The 21,879-nt window shown below is 34.9% G+C and overlaps 1 protein-coding gene across 1 annotated transcript in view; it reads right to left on the reverse strand.

Moving 5' to 3' along the window:
* Positions 1 to 4,272: 4,272 nt before the first annotated feature.
* Positions 4,273 to 21,879, reverse strand: part of LOC102801998 (uncharacterized) — a 29,444-nt gene continuing 11,837 nt past the window's right edge. The window contains exons 3-6 of the mRNA XM_085493931.1: positions 20,637 to 20,687; positions 19,109 to 19,246; positions 14,814 to 17,106; positions 4,273 to 8,931 (exon numbers count right to left, since the gene is read on the reverse strand). Coding sequence (XP_085350057.1) covers positions 8,447 to 8,931; positions 14,814 to 17,106; positions 19,109 to 19,246; positions 20,637 to 20,675 — 2,955 coding nt within the window. The 5' untranslated portion in view covers positions 20,676 to 20,687 and the 3' untranslated portion in view covers positions 4,273 to 8,446. The remainder of the gene's footprint in view (positions 8,932 to 14,813; positions 17,107 to 19,108; positions 19,247 to 20,636; positions 20,688 to 21,879) is intronic.

Here is a 21,879-nt window from a genome sequence, read left to right on the forward strand (position 1 = left end):
AACCAACGGGGATCGATTTCCCGAACAAATTATTGGGGCACGGTCGACAGACATTCCAAACAATGGAAATTATCAACGAAAGAGGAGATTTTTCTAGATATACTGTCATGATAAACATGTCAAATTAACAAATACACAAAGAGGTGTAATATTAGGTTTTATTTTAGGCTTAGCTAAATATTTTCTTTCACTCAGCCCATGCATGGAACTGCCATTTAGCTTCATGGTTCTTCAGCTTGTCTTCGCTTTGAGGAAAACAACAATAATTATACAAACCGTAAACACATTGCGAAGACTCAACAGTCGGGAAAGAAAACCCAGACAACCATGTCGTACCATGGACGTCCATGGTCGTACTTGTGTTGAAATACATTTTGTATTTCACGTCAGAATAGAGTATTGTTTAAAATAAAATATTCAGTCCAAGCCAAATCGAGGTCAAGGGGTCAGGTTGCGTGCATATAATTATATATAGTTAAAACAAAAAGTATTTGAACTTTTGTCAGCTGTTCAACATCTATAAAAACCAGAAAGACAATTATAAGACAATGTGAACCTCGGAAATTATTCTGTTAGTCTGAATTTTAAATGCGCGCGAGCGAGCAGGTGGGCGGTGATATTTCGGGGTTTGCGCGGTCGAAAATAAAGCGGAAATTGTCCAGTCGAATTCAACAAGCGGTCGCAAAAGCGAGAGAAAAAAGTGATTGGAAAGCGGAAGCGGGCGGGAGGTTGTGCGAAAGGAGTACTGTAACTTTGCACAACTTTCTTTTAAATCGTTTTATTTTCCAAGTCAATATTCTATTTTACTAATACATTTTTTTTTTCTAACGCAATGGCGAAGAAAAGAAAGAAAGCGTTGACAGACGAGGCAAAGAAAAATCTGCCACTCAGTGTCGCACTCTGACACAGCAATTTTTTTTCAAACATCGGCCATTTTGTTTCACCATGAAAACCGTTTTTAGATGTCTTATCAGAGACACTTGAAGGATTAGCTTGTTTGTAAACTGTCAGCGTGTACAGTGGGACAGTAATGTTTGTCAGAGGATTATCCCTCGTTGTTCGTTTGCATAACAATGGAAAACCCGAACGTTCCTGGAGTACGGACTCAAATGCCAGCAGTTTTCTTCATTTTTCACGCTCGAGCTTGAAATTATTCATTATCTGACACTCTTTATGAGTTCTATGATATCAGTGGTTAATATGTTTGGCCATTTTTAGTGTACATTTATAATAATGCAGCAAATCTACAGTGTTTTATTAACCAAAACTGTTTTTCGCGTTTTTCTCGAGTTGAAGTTTTGATCGAGTACGACTCATTGGGACCGCCGCCAAATCAAGTGCGTTCGGACTAGGACATTCAAACTCGCAGTTATCGTTCAAAAGATAATGGTGCGAAATATGTCTGGGTTTTTAAAGAAAATGCTTTGTCACAGAATAATAGTCTGTTAAATGTGCCAAGTATGAAATTATTTGGGGACAAAAAACAAACCTGCATAGAAATCGGAATAATAGGTCTTTTGATTATCGGAGACGCATTTCAATGGACTTGATTACGGACAATGCATGACGTAAATTTCACCAGGAAATTCCGCAGTGTGCTCTCGCAATCGCGGACTTAGTCATTTTTACAAGGTTCGCCATTTTTGATGTCACGTGATAATTATGTAAACAATGTCTGTCCAGTTTGTGCGAACTTGCACCTCTATACTTAGTCTTTTGATATATATAACCTAAATTACTGTTCTGAACGAGACAACAGACAGAGAATGTTTTATTTAAAAACGTCACAAAACCTTCTCGCTACCTTAATACTTGTATAATAACATTTTGATAACATGTAAAACCAGAACCAGGGAGTCCATTTATAATATCTATCCAATCAGTACTCACAATATTCTTTTGATACAGGTAAAACTGATTTAGTAATTGCATTACATTTGAAGATATTTCACTTTGATTTGTTGATGGCCTTCATTATAATAAGATGGAAAAACATACCCAAGTCACATAATGGAAATGAAATGACACACATAGTTGTACAAAGTTAACCCAATGTTGCTATTTTAGAAGATTACTGCTCACAGTATAAACTCACAAATGTGTTTGAAAATAAACCTTGAACAGATCTAATTACCATACAGTGACTTCACACAAAGGTCAAATATTAACTAAAAACAAAACATTTTTCTATAATGAACTTAAGATGGCACTGGCTCCAATAAGATGAAAATGTATACATAATCACGCAACAATGACAAATTCCAAAGGATTTCAAAACAACTATTGCACCATGGATTTTCTTGTTAAATCCTGATACAGACTAGGATTGAATGTCAAAACATAAAAATTACTTTTCTTCAACTAAAAAAGGCTTTCACAACAATTACGTTTTAACTGAAAAATTATTTACTACATATCTCATTAATTATGCATGTAAAGTGCACCAATATTGAACTTGGTTATCCTTACACCTTTGTTTATAACATATATATATTGAAACCAATTGGGAGAAATTTACTTGAGTTATTGCGCCCACAAGAGATAACCAATCAGTAGCCATTAATTATTAATTATGCAAGCAAAATGCACCAACATCGAACTTGGCCATCGTTGCATGTTTGTTCATACCAAGGGCAGTAGGCAAAAGTGCCTGGGTTAATACAATACTAGAGATAATACATGGATATTTTTCTTCTTGGATAAAATAAGTTATTAGTAACATTCTAGAAATGATAAAACAGTACTACGAGCATTACAGTCAGTGGTGACATGCTTTGTCTCGAACTCGTACATGTATTGGTTTTGCGTGTTGCCGTATGTCTAGCGCGCACTAGATAGACATGGTCGCGTACTTTTTGAAAACGTTCGAATGTCCGACGCTTTCACCCCCGCTTTTATTATAATAGACGGGGTATGACACATCCAAAGCAATAGGTGTTCGCCATATAGAACATGTGACCTGCAATTTTTCATCCAATGCTCATACCATTGTTTACGTGTACCGTGCTCTTCTTCGCATTAGTATGCATGTATGCCTTTTATAAAACAAGCCATGTTCAATCATTAGAAAACACAATTCACTAATCTCGGCTCAATATCAAATGCTTGCTGTGAAATGCAGAAACTTTAATAATCGCTGTTGTGTGGTCACTCACTGATCGGGCTTATGATGCATCGCTGTCACAAGATGCGTAGCTGCCGTTCTGTGCATATTTAAATCTAGTTCGATGACAGGCGAAATAATCTTACCGGCACTAGAACAATGATATAACCTCGCAATACTGCAGCTACTGATGCGTTGTTAACAATCAACTTCCCGGGTGACTCTGATTTGGAACAATATTTGTACAGCCTGTGTCAGGGTGCGACAACTCAAAAAATAAGCTCGATCAAGCAAAATTTTCAATATGTTCATGAACAATTTGGTTTATTTCTGGATTCATAAACAAATTTCAAAACCATCACATAAAAATTACGTACAATGTTAAGCTAAAATAATGATGTGGTTATTTGGCACTCAACCGTCAACTACGAACACCATAAATAATGTTCTTGAACGAGAAGTCTGGTATACGCGGTGTGTCCGAAAAAAGAACACACTGTGTCATACCCCGTCTATATTATAGTTTATCTTACACTTATGCCTACCGTCCTTGTTCATACCATATATAAATTTGTAACTGGTCGTGTGTTATTTACTTGAGTTATCACACCCACAAGCGAAAAACCAATCAGGAGCCACCTCTCATTAATTATGCAAGCAAAATGCACCAACATCAAACTTGGCCATCGTTGCATGTTTGTTTATACCATATATAATTTTTCAAACCAATCGGGTAAAAATTACTTGAGTTATCACACCCACGAGTCGCGCAACGCCGCCAACAACAACTACAACTACAACTACAACTACAACTACAACAACTACAACAACGCCAAAATCTTCCCCTTACTATACCTTCCCCTTCGTTTACACTACACTACGGGCAAGGCAAAAATAAGTAACTTTTTAAAGGGATCTGACCAGTGAAAAAGCAAGTGAAGTGGGAATTATTATAACCGCCTCGCTAATCTACAAATACAAAATAAATATTCAAAAGTTGTGAAAATAAAAACTGAAACTCCAAGAAATTTCCGAAAGTAATCTGGCCACTATTAATTATGCATACTAAACAACCAACCAACACATCTAAAGGGCCACCATGTGCTGAACAGTTTTCTAGGCCTAGTGATAAGCTTGAATAATAAGATGCATCACATCCACTCAATAAATTTCAAAGAAAAAGTGTGTGTTTGCTTTAATAAAGGATCTTGAAGGTCAAATATATCTAACTCTTTCCAATGAACAGTAGAAAAAACATTTCAAAGGCAGAAAACATCCATGAAAATTACTCAGCCATTCTGCTTTGATGTACAGAAAATAAATTACAAGTTTGCTAACAAATAAAATTGTAATATTTAAAATAACCACCATAGATTTCTTGAAATGAAATTTTAACACTTCCATATTTGCTTTATCAGAAGCACATAAAACCCCAAATCACATTTGTTGTTCACTGAATGTTTTTTTTTTTTTAATATAGAAATACCACTTTAATTCACATACATACTAGTAGTAGAGCAAATACGGTAGTTACACATTATGTTAGTACATGTAATACAGAAATTCATTTCTGTTTAATGTTTCCATTATAAGCAGTGGATTCACATGTCTGTCACACCAAAATTGGAATTTCGCTATTTATGTAATTTATCATGATTATGATTATCATGTATAACTTTAGCCTTGACATACATACAATCTTTAGTGATCAACAAATAACTAGTATAGGACAAAGCCAAACATAGTGTATCCACACAAGTATAGTAAGCTGTCATCAAGTTGTGTATAATAAAGAGCTGTACCAATACCTCACATGAGAATATCACCGATTTATGATGGTGCAACCCAGGGTTGTAGCCAGCCTGAAATCATTTTCTGTTCACTCTGCTTCGAATGGAAATCCTAGCGAGTCGTAAAGAAACTCATCTCAAGGGACACCACGAACACATGTAGTAATATAACCATGATACGCACAAGCTGAACAAACCGAAAGCTTTAATGACTGCGGCAGCATGCGCCACACCTGACTAGCATGATCTTACTGTCAGTTTTCCCACCCAAGGTGTCGCTGTTTGGCTGGGGTCGTCTCTCAGGCCCCCGGAGGGCGTTAAAAAATCATCTAAATCGGCTGTCAAAAAACTCTTTGCAAGATTTCAATTTTTTTCATATCTTCACGCATAATTTTTTTTCCATCACAGAGGACGGAATGGGCAATTTTTTTTGTCCTCACATGCAAAATTCTTTCAAAGGACGTAAGGACGGATGCTGGCTACAACCTTGGTGCAACCAAAGACTATATTTATGTAATAACATTTGGAATGACCCTAAACAGACCAATGCAAACATGCCATGGTGTTTTTATCATGTGGTTGTTTACAGGTTTACAGCTACTTTCTAAAATTATAACATGCTTTTATTTGACACAATAGCAGCAGAAACATGCAAGCTTTTGACATTAGGAATTGCCAATTATTAATATGCGCAGAAAGGTTGGTTGACTAATACAATATAATAAACAGAAAATGTGCATGCTATGCCAAATTACAGTACGTTCTCCCAGTAATTCACTACAAGTGCTGCCAGGAACACACCTGAAGAAAGCCAAAGTAATTACACTAAGGGCTAACCAATGCAGAAACTTTTCACACTTTCTGAGAATGATTTTTTTTTGATGAATAATATCATTGAAAGCTGAGATATTGTTCAAAGCAAGAATGCCTAGTTTTCTTTTTACCCTCCAAATAGTGTTCTTTTTTATTCGGCATCATGTTCAGTTTTAAATATCAAGACTACATTGTCAGAGGAAGTGTGGAAGAGAACATACAATATTTGCGATGTGGCAGCAATTTACAACCAATACTCTAATTGTGTTAATTATGGACAAACACCAGATTCTGGTAATATTTTAGAATCAAGATAGAATAGTAACAGACACTGTATATGAAAAGCAACAGAAGTTGAAATGGTGTAAAAATATTAGAACATGGAAAATGCACGATTTGGAGGTTGTCGAAATGTGAATGCTCATGCACTTGCATTTGAGTATGTTCACTATTTAATCTTTCAGGACATTCTTTCATCGTTGATTACTCCTGAAGAAGCCTAAATATACCACTTTTCCCACCTATATGAGCTTATACTAGAGATGCACTTCTAATCAATCAAATATGGTTTAGTAACATGTGTCTGTTCAGATGCAAGACTTTTAAATGTTTTGGGAGCATCTTCTGCCTATTCCATTTCAAAACTGACATGAAATACATATACATGGTCTTCCCTTGATTATATGTTGGTGCAAAAATAGTTTACATATATACATGTTTATTTTGGGATTAAAAAAGGCTTATATAATTTTTTTATGACTCTTTGAATGTTTTCAATGGTTTTCAGTTCAGTTCCACAAGCCAAATATGAAAGCAATATTGTTTTGTGAAATTAAAGAAACAAATCTCATCAAGGAGATTTAGAACACAATTTCCACATGAATTGTAGTAAGAGGAGACAATATGAAAAAAAAAGAACCTATGTGTAGAGGTGGCAGAATACAGAAAAGAGAAATTATACATGTAGTTGGACATGGAAGTATACATGTACAGAGAAGGGAACCTATACCTTAATCAGGTGATTTTGACTGCAAGTTCAGAAAGGATTACAATGATTACATTACTATTTGGGACAAGCAGCCTATCGACTGAGATAGCTCCGCTGTTAGCAATGCACATTTCAATTAAAGAACTGAAGACATCATTAGAAAATGAACAATATGTATAGTATCAAAGCAATCAAAGTTACAGTTTTTAACAAGTCGTCGAAAATATCACTTTCTACCAAAAATGACAAAAATATTCACCAAAATTAGAGAATTGAAGATATCATCACAAAATCTGAAAGATGTCCACATGTAGTACCTATATATGTAATATCAAAGCAATCGGACTTGCGGTTTTCAACAAGAAGTCGAAAATATCACTTTTTACCAAAAATTACAAAAATATTCACCAAAATTAGAGAATTAAAGATATCATTACAAAATGAACAAATCTGAGAGAGGTCCACATGTAGTACCTATATATGTAATATCAAAGCAATCGGAGTTACAGTTTTTAACAAGAAGTCGAAAATATCACTTTTTACCAAAAATGACAAAAATATTCACCAAAATTAAAGAATCGAAGATATCATCACGAAATGAACAAATCTGAGAGAGGTCCACATGTAGTATCTATATATGTTATATCAAAGCAATTGGACTTGTGGTTTTTAACAAGAAGTCGAAAATATCACTTTTTACCAAAAATGACAAAAATATTCACCAAAATTAGAAAATTAAAGATATCATTACAAAATGAACAAATCTGAGAGCGGTCCACATGTAGTACCTATGTTATATCAAAGCAATTGGACTTGTGGTTTTTAACAAGAAGTCGAAAATATCACTTTTTACCAAAAATGACAAAAATATTCACCAAAATTAGAAAATTAAAGATATCATTACAAAATGAACAAATCTGAGAGAGGTCCACATGTAGTATCTATATATGTGATATCAAAGCAATTGGACTTGCGGTTTTTAACAAGAAGTCGAAAATATCACTTTTTACCAAAAATGACAAAAATATTCACCAAAACTAAAGAATCGAAGATATCATCACGAAATGAACAAATCTGAGAAAGGGGTACATGTAGTATCTATATATGTAATATCAAAGCAATCGGACTTGCGGTTTTTAACAAGAAGTCAAAAATATCACTTTTTACCAAAAATTACAAAAATATTCACCAAAATTAGAGAATTGAAGATATCATCACAAAATGAACAAATCTGAGAGAGGTCCACATATAGTACCTATAAATGTAATATCAAAGCAATCAAACTTGCGGTTTTTAACAAGAAGTCGAAAATATCACTTTTTACCAAAAATGACAAAAATATTCACCAAAATTAGAAAATTAAAGATATCATTACAAAATGAACAAATCTGAGAGAGGTCCACATGTAGTACCTATATATGTGGATATCAAAGCAATTGCACTTGTGGTTTTTAACAAGAAGTCATTTTTTACCAAAAATATTCACCAAAATTAGAGAGTTGAAGATATCATTATAAAATGAACAAACCTAAGAGAGGTCTACCCAAGGTACATATACATCAAGTATCAAAGCATTCAGGCTTGTAGTTTTCAAGAAGAAGTCAAAAAAGTAAAACATTGACACGGACAACGACGGACGGACAATCACTCATATGATAAGCTCCGCTCGACAAAGTCGACAGCGGAGCTAATAAAACTAGACAATTAGATAAAGGGTTGATAGATAAGTTAACTGATATGGTAGAAACAATTTTATCCGTATTTTTGTTTATCGGCTTCAATTTCTTGTTGCCTTTTGAGAATGGCTGCATTTTTAGCTTTAATCCTTTCAATTCGTGCTTCCAAAGCATCTTCACTACTTTTATCTCTGTCTGGCATTTTCAATTCTTTTGGAGGTCTTCTTTCTTCTTTCTTTTCAACTTGAGCTAGAATAATGTCTTTACTTTCCACTTGACGTACATCTTCTCTACGAGACCATATATTATAACGTTTCTTTTTTTTTATTAGCTCACTATCACTTAACATCTCATCAGAGGTCCGTTTAACTGCTGCTTTACTTTTTAGGTTCTCAGTTATCTCACTATTATCAACAGTAACATTTCTTTGATCTGCACTGACTTGTGGTCCGAGTCGTGCCTTGACTGACGCAAAATTGGCATTATTATTATTCCGCTGTAACGTTTCTTTTCCAGATACACCAAGTCTGTTGTATACAGATACTCTCTTACTTTCTCCCTCTGTGAAGTAATCATAAAAGTAAGTTGCTTTTTGTGCTGAAGTATTGGGGGAAAAGCATTAAATAGAATGACAAATCAGCTAAGATAGTTGAGAAACAAATAACCTCGGCTTTGTTTAAATTCTATTTACGTATTTCAACTCCTGTGTTCACTAAAAGCACCCAAATTGTAGATTCATCAAACCCAGTTATAGGATATGTCTGTATTTAGTGTGTTCACCTAATGTCACAAAATGACTAGTCTGTATTTAGTGTGTTCACCTCATGTCACAAAATAGAGGATCACTCAGGGTACACATATACCAAATATCAAAGCAATTTTTGACCAAAAATTAAAAAAATATTCATTAACAAGCCATGCATGGCACAGTCCCTGTTAGTTATGAAATTTGAGATATATCGTTTTGTTTATAGTAATATAGTTGGAACACAAACATGTACGGATCCAGAAGATGATGCTTGATTATGATGATTTATTAACATTAAAATGATAGATATCTCATTGTCAAACGAGTACTTGTTCATATTGAGAAATATTGCTCTGGAACAGCATTAATTAAAACAAAATGGCCACCAGTCGGCCATTTTAAGTACAACTATATATCTATGACATGATGTAAATTTTTGAACATAATCAGTCAAAGCATATCAGAGATATGGCTCTAGAATGCATTCATTTAAACAAAATGGACACCAGTCAGCCATTTTGAATCCTATCCGAAAAATAAAATGATGTGCATCAAGGTCCTATAATGTCCAACGTGTGTACCAAGTTTGAACAAAATCCATCCATAAACGCCAAGATCCAGTTCTGGAATGCAAGAAATGCTTGATTTTTTAGCACAAAAATGGCTACCATTTGGTCATTTTGAATCAGATAGTCAAACCAATATATATATGTATAATGTATATAATGAATATATAAAATTTGAACATAATCGGTCAAAGCATGGCAGAGAAATGGCACTAGAAATGCATTCATTAAACAAAATGGTTACCAGTCCGCCATTTTAAATTGGATCTGAAAAAATAAAATCAAGGTTCCATAATGTCCAATGTACGTATCAAGTATGAACAAAATCAATCAATAAATGCTTGATTTTGATGATTTTTTTAGCATTCAGCCATCTTGAATCAGATTGTGAAACAAATTGATGTGCATATGTATAATATTATGTATCATGTATTTGCGAAGTTTGATTATGAATGGTCCAGGCATGTCTAAGATACAGGTCTGGTCGCACACACAGACGCACAAAGATCAAAACATAAGTCTTCGTTTTCAGACTATGTCCGAACAGGGACTAAAAATAGAATGGATCACAAAATGAACAAATCTCATAAAGGTACACCCAAAGAACATACCGCATTTATCCGGGTAAGAGCCCATGCCCTGGCAACCCTCAATTTTTGACACAATAAAGGTGTTGAGGGCATATCTGGGCATACGCCCAGGGGGTCTTTTTCTACACAAAAAATAACAAAAACCAATTTTCTATTAGTTGACTGTGGTTGTATTAACAGTTGACCTTCTTGCAGTCTGTTGTGATGCTTATAAACATTCTTTAAAGATAATTGTTAATTGCATAAAACAAGGGGTGAACGAGAAATAGCTGTGACAGCAAAATAGGTAATTGCACTTCAGGGCAGCACGTTCACCGCTGATTTACAATAATTTTTTCGTTCTTTTTTTCAGAATTATAACAGTCAGCAAGTCTATAAACATAGTTGAACTCTGGTGACCTTGCCCTTTGTTATATAATATAATTCCCTTTATCATAGTTTGTTTCAATATAAATATGCATTGTCATAATTTTGAATACAAACAAGTTTTGGGGTTGAACCAACAGTGGGGAATCAGTCTACCGAATGTCCTTAAAAGACGTAAATATCTTACAAAAACATTGGTGCCTTATTTGTTTAATTATTTTAAGGGACATAATTTCCAGCTTTATTCAAAGTAATTCAGATATTTTAGTATAAAAACAAATGCCTCATCGCAAAAAACAAAAGTGCTGCATTTAGACGTGAATAGATTCATAAAACATGCAAGATAACAAAAAATCTTAGCTGGCTTTTGTCCAAGTATTTTGTACAGGTGTCTCTCAAAAATTAATGATTCACTGAGACAAATATGAACTGCCTCATTGTTTGACTACTGTATTATATGAAAAGTAAAAAAAAAAAACACCCTTTATGAATAGCTATCATGTTGCAAGCTCTGCTTTGTATGCAAATCAACTTAAATAGTTAGTTGGTGTACAGTGGAGGGAGAAGTCAACAGTACTGTTGCCTCCTGAGAATCTACATCTTCAAACACTGCAATCTTTGAAGTGCGTTTTTAAACCAGTATTATAAAAACTATATCATTCTGTTCTAATAGCTGAAACATATTCCTGTGAGTTTTCATTTGTCGAATGAACTGTTTGTCAAATACAGAATACATATATTTTAGAACAATTTTCTTTTTAAAATGTGGATGAAATGTTTTGCTTTTTATGTATTGTTTTTGATTTGATAACTTTGAACTAAACAGATTTTCTACTAGCTTCAGATCTTGACCCAGTTCATAGGAGTGCTTATATTGATTTTCTGACATCTTGTTTTCTGTAAAGAATTTATTGGTAGGTTTGCAAATGTGTATCAGACTGTGCAATCTCTCCATGAGTTGGTTTTGAAACCCAGTATGGGATTCTGAGATACATTACCAAGGATATTATTACAAGATAAATGATTTGCTTCATTGAACACATACAACAATGCATATTTCCACTGAGATCAGTGACCTTTGATGTGTATCACCAGTGATCAGTCAAGTAGAAACAGTCAAAATATTTTATCAGATTTTCTCAATTTTTGCATGATATTTTCATACAGGACATCTGTTGTTCAAACTCACGGAAGACTTTATACTGATGAATAAGGTGACCAAGTTTGATGAAGTTTGGAATAGAATTAGTAAAGTTATTATGCACACAATAACAATTATTAACGACGACAACAACAACACCGGACAAAATTTTTCCCTTAATATACCTTTCCCTTCCATCTTTGATGGTACGGGCAAGGTAAAAATATATATTAAAGCAGAAATGGATGTTCTCTTTTTGAAATATGTTGTGGCCCTAAATAGAGCTGGCTGTTTAATTTGTGCTTCTTTAGAAACGATTCAAGTAACTCGTACAAGGAGTCGCGAAGCAAGTGTCACACTTGGTCGGTCGTAGCATCATCAACAATTAAACCAATGCTGCAATATTGTAGCAGCCCATACTGAGAGTGTGGTTGAAATCACGTTATTTTGGCTTTATAAAATATTTGGTAGCAGTTTACAATGTCACCCCTATTGCATTTCTGTCATGAAAACTATTTTTCTGTCGTTTTTTTACTTCTAATGTTGCATATTGTTCATTTATTTCTGTTGCATGTTTTCATTTGCCGTCATATAATCTCTGCCGCAGTTCGATCTGCGTAATGTCAATGTCACACGCAACGTAATATTACCGTAATTGGTATAGTACAGGTGTGATGGTTCAAATACCAAAATGGCAACAGTAACAGAAAGATTTCCCTGGCGACGATGATAAAATACGAACACGGAGCCAACAGATGAGGTTTCAACTGGTACTGGTATTATTATACTCTGCAAACATCAAGTACAATAACGCGGTAAAACTCCACTACTCCAATAACTAGATACTTAAACTCCAATATAATTCAACAAGATCTCCGATCTGAACTCAGTGCTGAACAACTCCCCTATATATACCCCTACTGTCTATAAATGGACCATTACATCAGCATACATAATGAGTCTGGAACTTACTACAAATTTCTAGAATGTTCCATTACCTTCTATTGCCTCCTACAGTGTTCTATTACCTATTCAACCATTTTCTAAAAAATATAGAATATTCCACCCAGACATAGTACGGTTCTAGAACATTCTCAGTGACACGGAAGTGGTACATAAGTTGTATGCGACAGTCAATTTTCGGGAATTTTAATTTTTTTTTGCGGGGAATACCGGGGGTATACCAATATTTTTTGGCAATTTTCCATGTTTAGGACCCTGGCTTCTTACCCGGATAAATATGGTATATACCAAAAATAAAAGCAATAGAGTTTAAAAACAAGCAGCCGGTCGGCTGAGATACATTTAGCTTCGCTGTTAGCAATGCACATTTCAAATAAGAACAGATGATATCATTAGAAAATGAACAATATGTATAGTATCAAAGCAATGGGATTTTTTACCAACAATGACAAAAATAATCATCAAAATTAGATAATTAACAAGCAGCCTGTCGGCTGAGATAGCTCCGCTGTTAGCAATGCACATGGCAATTAAAGAACAGAAGATATCATTAGAAAATGAACAAATCTGAGAGAGGTCCACATGTAGTACCTATATGTATAATATATCAAAGCAATTGGACTTGCGGTTTTCAACAAGAAGTCGAAAATATCACTTTTTACCAAAAATTACAAAAATATTCATCAAAATTAGAGAATTAAAGATATCATTATGAAATGAACAAATCTGAGAGAGGTCCACATGTAGTACCTATATATGTAATATCAAAGCAATTAGACTTGCGGTTTTCAACAAGAAGTTGAAAATATCACTTTTTACCAAAAATTACAAAAATATTCACCGAAATTAGAGAATTAAAGATATCATTACAAAATGAACAAATCTGAGAGAGGTCCACATGTAGTACCTATATATGTAATATCAAAGCAATTGGACTTGCGGTTTTCAACAAGAAGTCGAAAATATCACTTTTTACCAAAAATTACAAAAATATTCACCAAAATTAGAGAATTAAAGATATCATTACAAAATGAACAAATCTGAGAGAGGTCCACATGTAGTATCTATATATGTAATATCAAAGCAATTGGACTTGCGGTTTTCAACAAGAAGTCGAAAATATCACTTTTTACCAAAAATTACAAAAATATTCACCAAAATTAGAGAATTGAAGATATCATTACAAAATGAACAAATCTGAGAGAGGTCAACATGTAGTACCTATATATGTAATATCAAAGCAATTGGACTTGCGGTTTTCAACAAGAAGTCGAAAATATCACTTTTTACCAAAAATGACAAAAATATTCACCAAAATTAGAGAATTAAAGATATCATTACAAAATCAACAAATCTGAGAGAGATTCACATGTAGTACCTATATGTAATATCAAAGCAATTGGACTTGCGGTTTTTAACAAAAAGTCGAAAATATCACTTTTTACCAAAAATATTCACCAAAATTAGAGAATTGAAGATATCATGAAATGAACAAATCTGAGAGAGGTCTACCCAAGGTACATATACACCAAGTATCAAAGCATTCAGGCTTGTAGTTTTCAAGAAGAAGTCGAAAAAGTAAAACATTGACACGGACGACGACGGACAATCACTCGTATGATAAGCTCCGCTCGACAAAGTCGACAGCGGAGCTAATAATATTGAAAAATAATAGCGAATTTGGAATTTACATACATGTATTAGATCCAATTATTAAATGGCTGATAGTAAGATTTGGCAATTTGTGCCAGGAATCTACCCTGAATCTCTGATGGATTGTGTATGGGTAAAGTTGGAATGTAATTGGCCCAAGGTTCATATCAGTGGGTTATTTTCAATCCACAAGCCAATGCAAATGACAATGTCAAGTGAATTCCTATGAGCTAAACCCAAAACATCCTGAAGAACTGTGTAGAGGATGTGTGACAGAAAACAATTTCATGTCATTGCAGATGAAAGCAATGACCTATTTAAATGTTTAAATGTTTCAATGGTGTTGGTGTGGTGTGGAGTGATTTATTTTAGCTACCAAATAAAATTCATTAGAATTTTAACCAGACAATACTTACCGCCACAAAAGGTAATCTGTATCTGTGGACTTGTTCTTCTGTTCTCAGACTTACTAACATCTCTATTCTCTGACCTCTGGACTTGCTTGTGGTTGTCATAATCCCTGAAGTTGTCATCTTTCTCAACATCAAGCAGAGAGGTTCTTGCAGTACTTTTCAGTTTTTTATCTTGTTTTTCTATTGCCGTGTCATCTACTTCTGTTATAATGCTAGGACTCTCAGTTTTTGAGCTGATTTTAACTATACTACTGACGACTGTTCTCACTGGTTGCGAGCTACTGACACTCTCAGAGTTTGACTGGCTACACTTCAAGTGACTTTGTTCAATCTGAGATGTAGCTGACATTTGGGGACTTGAGCTTCCACACTTATATTTTTTTGGACCAGATTTATGGGTATGTTGAGTTCTATTTTTTGGACTCAAGTTTCTGTGTATATCAGCTTTTGGACTGTCTCTGTGTTTCTGATGGCGACTTAAAAGTTTTTCCTTTTTAGGGCTTGGGCATAAACTGCTTTTCTTTTTAGAACTTGAACGTTGGTGGACAGTAAAAGCTCTTTTAGGACTTGAATACCTTTTCTTTCTTGGACTCCTACTGCGTCCTCGATTTCTTTGAGGACTGTAACTCCGTTGCCTGCTCCTACAACTCCGTGGCCTGCTCCTATGAGAATTTATGTCGAATCTATGACTACGTGGGTTTTGGCTATGATGAAAATTGTCTCTGCTCCTCATGCCAGAGTTAGGATCCTTGTCACGATAAGGCCTCTCACGGTTTGTCCACCCTGTAACATTATCCTTAATAACTCTTCGTTTTGTCCTAAAATCATCCTTTCTTTCGGTTGTGCCAGTTTGTTTAAACCTTGTCACTTCTCCTTCAGAGTCAGTTTCACTGTCTTCCAGTGGAATTGTTCCTTCATTACTGGATGACTCTCGTGAACTTAAATCAGAAGAAGAGCTACTATCACTATCAGTATCACTTGTGCTATCACTTTGAATTTTACATGTCCTGTAGCTCTTCTTTTTCTGGTCAAAAAAACCAGTACTTTTCAGAGATATCTTAGTTTGTTTTTTATAGTGGATAGCATTGTTATTGAATTTTTCTCGTCTTTGTTCAAGAATATTTGGCAATGTTTCAACATCTTTACCTGACTGCCCAGGCTGAGAACTAGGAGAGGAAGATTTAATAGACAGTATTGAACTCCTTTTTTGCCCAGATGCAGGTAAGCAATTCCCAATATCCCTAGACTGCAGGTAAGTATCTCTACTAGGCCTTGTTGATATGTCACTTCTGTCGGCGGACCTAGCTGATGCAGAGCAACCTCGATTAGGCCTCATCGGTAAAGTGTAATTTCTGCTAGATTTTATTGGTGGAGATCGATTTCTATTAGTTCTTGTTGGTGAAGAGTTCCTACTGGACTTTGTTGGTAGAGATTGTTTTATACTTGACCTTGTTGGTAAAAAGTTTCTGCTAAATTTTGCTGGTGGAGATCGATCTCTATTACTTATTTTTGGTGAAGAGTTTGTTGTTGGAAATCGATCTTCATTGGTCTTTGTTGGTAAAGAATTTCTGCTAGACTTTGTTGGAAGAGATTTATCCCTGCTAGACCTTGGTGTTGAAGAGTTTGTGCTAGATCTTATTGGTGAAGATAGATCTCTACTAGACCATGTCGGTAAAGAGTTTCTGCTGGACGTTGTTAGTGAGAAGCAATGTTTATCTGACTGGACATTATTATCAGACGCAGCATGAGTGACTGCAGCCTTCTCACAAACTACAAAATCATCTGGAGCAGTACTGTTGATCATCTCACTTGATTTAAGGGGTTCAACATCATCATCATCATCATCATCTTGTTCATTGACAGTTCCATCCTCCTCTGAACTACTTTCTTCAGGTCTCTCACTTTCAGAAGAACCTTTTTCATTCTCTTTTTCAGAACTATTTTCTTGAAGCTCCTTTCCTGAATTGTCTTCATCCTCTGAGTTTGATGGACTGACGTCAACACTGTAATCATCAGTTGCATGTGATGTGCTCATTTCAATATCCTCATCATCACTTTTAGATGAAGACTCTTTATCAGACTCGCTATCTTTTCCACTGTCTATTAAGTCATCCTCTGATTCCTCAGATTCTGATACAAATCGACTAAATTTGTCATTTCGCACTAAACTCGTGGCAGCCTTGATTGGAACAATGACACTTGGTTTTTGTAGTGCTTCAGGTTCTATGAAACTTTGCAATGGTATGGTAATGAGATTGCTGTTTTTATTTTGGGAGTTATCTTCAGAGAGATCAATCTGAAAAAGGAAGTGTAATGATCACACATTAGCAGACTGTAAAAAAATCAGGCAAGGCATTAAAATGTTTTCTTAAATTAAACATCAAGATTTGTGTAACAAACTAATCAGGCATTCGTAGGAAATCAAATGGGCTGTGCAACGCGATGGAGGTTGTGCTCGCCTGTGAACTGCATTTTATGCAAATTTATATTTACTGTCGTTGTCTGGGGTAGGCTAGCACAGCAATTCACACTTATTGTCAAGACCATTAAAGAACACTAGGAAATTAAAAAGATCACAAAGTTCCAATGAAAAAATTAAATCATTTAGGTGAGCCAAAAGCTTGGAAACTAGTCTACCCGGTAATTTATTTTCCTAAGCCTTAGAATGAAATCACAAAGCGATCCAGAATGACGTAGAGATGATGAAACAACAGTGGGAAAACAGTTTACCGAATGTCCATGATAGACGTAAATATCTCACAAAAACATTGGTGCCTAATTTGTTTAATTATTTTAAAGGACATAATTTCCAGTTTTATTCAGAGTAATTCAGATTTTTTAGTATAAAAACAAATGTCTCATCTCAGAAAAAAGGTGCTGCATATAGATGTGAATAGATTCATAAACCATGCATGATACCAGAAAATCTTAGCTGGCTTTTGCCCAAGTATTTTGTACAGGTGTCTGTTAAAAATTAACGAATCACTGGGACAAATATGAACTGCCTTATTATATTCATTGAGTGACTACTGTAATATTTGAAAAGTAAACAAAATCGCCCTCTATGAATAGCTATCATGTTGCAAGCTCTGCTTTGTATGCAAATCAACTTAAATAGTTAGTTGGTGTCCAGTGGAGAGAGAAGTCAACAGTACTTTGCCTACTGAGAATCTACATCTTCAAACACTGCAATCTTTGTTTTTAAAGTGCATTTTGAATTACTATGAAAACTCTATCATTGTGTTCTAATAGCTGAAACAAATTCCTGTTTATAACTAAATGGGCCCATATACGAAGTTTGCAAAAAACAATCAGTCTTTAGAAGTCACTTAAGTTTATTACTAGGACGTATTCTTCTGTTACATCATTTATTATTTCCATCCGTTTTGCAATAGTATTTTCTAGAATGAAGGCAGCATTTACAGCTCATTCAAAGTTGCAGTAGGATTACGTTGATACAGTGTAACAATATCGACGCCGGCGATCTCCTACCAGTGTGCAAGGTAGCCAAAATAAAAAGCATGGTCATTTGAACACTGCTATTACAAAATCACAGTCAGCTGGCATCGGTGTCGCTGGGTGTATATGATAAAGGGAAGTTTTGCAACCAAATTTGTTCCCAGTTTTTCGCCGATAAAAAAATAACGAAGGCAAAAACTCACGGTTTTTCAGCATTTTTGTAATAAAGACATTATTCTCTATCAATAATCCGCCCAAAATAGGAACATTTCTACTAATTCTTGTGTTTTTTCGATGTTTTTCGAAAAACCTGTATTTAGGCTGCGAAAGTAGAACATTCCGGAGGGGGGTGAAACGAAAGAGCATCGCCAGGCGATGGACACGGGGCTCTTTGGCAACGACCACAAATGTATCTTGTCCAGCAATTGGTTGGCCACATAGAGGTCAAAATACGTGTTCTATTTTTACGCGTTAAATTTGGCTCTCCCATTTCACCCCCTCCGGAATGTTCTGCTTTCGCAGCCTTTGCGGATAATTTTACACATTGAAGACCCAAATGCTATACATGACTTGCAAAAATGGTGTTTGCTCAAAATTGTACTTCACAGACCCCCCCCCCCCAATATAGGGGGTGACCCTCATTTCACATGTACTTTTCTATATATTGTAACCTCAAGAATTGTTAATAATAACAGTGACAACAGCATGAACAGATTTGAACTACCGAGTACTATACCTTCTATTTCGTTACAAAGCAACGTTAAAATCAACTTGCACATAAGTGTTTTCAAGACATCTGCACTGCAGAATTTAATTCCACCTACTATATATTCAATTACCTGACGATTTCCTTTTTTCAATCTCAGACTATGTTGTAATCGTTGTTGCTGTTTTTTGGAATGCAGTGCAGCAATTCTTAAAGCTTCAAGATCATCATCTTCCTCAACGTCAGAGGCAATACTTGGCGAGCTGGATTTCTAAAAAATAGATCAAATGCAGTTTACAAGTATTAAACAAGCAGCCTGTCGGCTAAGATAGCTCCGCTGTTAGCAATGCACATGGCAATTAAAGAACAGAAGATATCATTAGAAAATGAACAATATGTATTGTGTCAAAGCAATCGGACTTGCGGTTTTCAACAAGAAGTCGAAAATATCACTTTTTACCAAAAATTACAAAAATATTCACCAAAATTAGAGAATTAAAGATATCATTACAAAATGAACAAATCTGAGAGAGGTCCACATGTAGTACCTATATATGTAATATCAAAGCAATCGGACTTACAGTTTTTAACAAGAAGTTGAAAATATCACTTTTTACCAAAAATATTCACCAAAATTAGAGAATTGAAGATATCATCATGAAATGAACAAATCCAGAGAGATCCTCCCTAGGTACATATACACCAAGTATCAAAGCATTCAGGCTTGTAGTTTTCAAGAAGAAGCCGAAAAAGTAAAACATTGACACAGACGATGGATGCAGACGGACAATCACTCATATGATAAGCTCTGCTCGACAAAGTCGACAGCGAGCCAAAAATTGAGTAAGTAAATAAATCGGAAACTAAGCTCGCATGCTCCCAACTTTAACACTTATTTGACTTCCTGGTTTGCGTATTTTGAAGCGACATAGGCCTATTCGCAGTTTATTTTCCCCCATGTAGACACCGGCAAAATCACAATTTCACCGCAGTGATTTTCCAAAAGACAGTGTCCGGTAATACCAGTCTCACACATTTGGGACAGAATGGTACACATCCGCCCGGACATCCGCTAATCCGCATATCCAATGCACTAGATGGCAGTGAGAATAGCCTCACACACAACGAACAGGCTGTTTGTGGAGGGACTGTGGTTCGAGGGGTTCACCAACATTCAGTAATGACTTCCGCAATATATTTTGCTGCACAAATCAAACAGCCCTTTGCAGGGCCACCACATTCTCCAAAAAAAGATACCGTTACAATCAACGTTTATTGTTTTGAATAAAATATCAATAACTGTAAGACTACTGTAAACAAGCAGCCTATCGGCTGAGATAGCTCTGCTGTTAGCAATGCACATTTCAATTAAAGAACTGAAGACATCATTAGAAAATGAACAATATGTATATTCACCAAAAATGGAGAATTGAAGATATCATCATGAAATGAACAAATCTGAGAAAGAACCATCTAAGGTACTTGCATACCAAATTTGAAAACATTCTGACTTGCGGTTTAGAAGAAGAAGTTGAAATTGTAAAGTTGACAAAGACGGACGACGACGGACAATTAGTAATATGAACAGCTCCGCAGTGTCGACTTTGTCGACAGTGGAGCTAAAAGCTAATGATATTTCCCCAACACTTATTTTAACTTACTGGTTTTAATGAAGCCAGTACAGCAGATCTCAAACTCATCAGTTCTTCATCCTAAAATTATGAAAGAAATGTTAGTTTGTTATGACTATGGAATAAATTGGTTTCTGTGTTATTGACAAGATCTTATTGCATGTTGATCCATGCCAGCCTCAATGCAACATTTCCAGCATTACATTGTCACACATTTGAGAAAAAGTAAACAGTAAATACTTTTTTTTAAAAACAATGTGAATAAACAACACCAAGAAAGAACTGCTGACAGCGAAACAGAAACAGAAAGAACTCCCATGTGCTGAGAGTATTGGAGACACATTAAATATAATTTGAAATCACTTAGCTGAAAACTAATTATGCAAATCAGAAAATTAACATGAACAGATTTGATTGTAAAACTAATGAAGTCTGCGCAATGTAACAAAAACTCTATGTACCAAGTTTAATTGAAATGTGATTAGAACCAAAAAATTATGAATTATTATGCTAATTAGGGAAATAATATGAACAGAGTTTTACCCCAAACTAATTAGGTTTGTACATTGTCCTAGAGCATCTTTGTACGAAGTTTCATTAAAATGGAAATTAGTACTTTAGATATCAGTGTGAAAGCTTAAAATTGGTTAATTATGCAAATTGGGTAATTAATATGTACAGATTTTAACCCACAATTATCCAGGTCTGTCTATTGTCCTACAGCATCCATGTATAAACATTCATTGATATGTGATGATTAGTACCTGAGATATATGCAATGATGACTTCTGTGTCAAAAGAAACTGACTGCAAAACAATGTTACACCTATTCAAAACATGTATAAGACCAATACTATTATATGGATCAGATGTATGGGGCTTCGAAATTCAAGAAAATAATAAATGGGACATTACACCAATCGAGAAAACCCATCTGAAATTTAGTAAAAGAATGCTTGGATTGAATAAATTTTCATCAAATCTAGCTTGTAGAGCAGAAATAGGTGAACTACCATTACTAGTAGACATCAAAATAAATCTTATAAAGTATTTGGCACGGATCAAAGAACTTCCAGAATGTAATTTAACAAAACAGGCATACCATGAACAGATAAACTGCAAACTCCCATGGATTATGTCAATTTACAAAGAGTTAAATAAGGAAGATAACACATTAGATATAAAGAATATCAATGACAAATTGAATGCAACAAAACAAAATATGAAGAGAATAGGAAACAATATTAAACAAAAATATATTGAATTCTGGAAG

The sequence above is a fragment of the Saccoglossus kowalevskii genome, chromosome 19 (genome assembly GCF_978046115.1).
Source record: "Saccoglossus kowalevskii chromosome 19, keSacKowa6.1, whole genome shotgun sequence".
NCBI classification, from domain to species: Eukaryota; Metazoa; Hemichordata; class Enteropneusta; family Harrimaniidae; genus Saccoglossus; species Saccoglossus kowalevskii.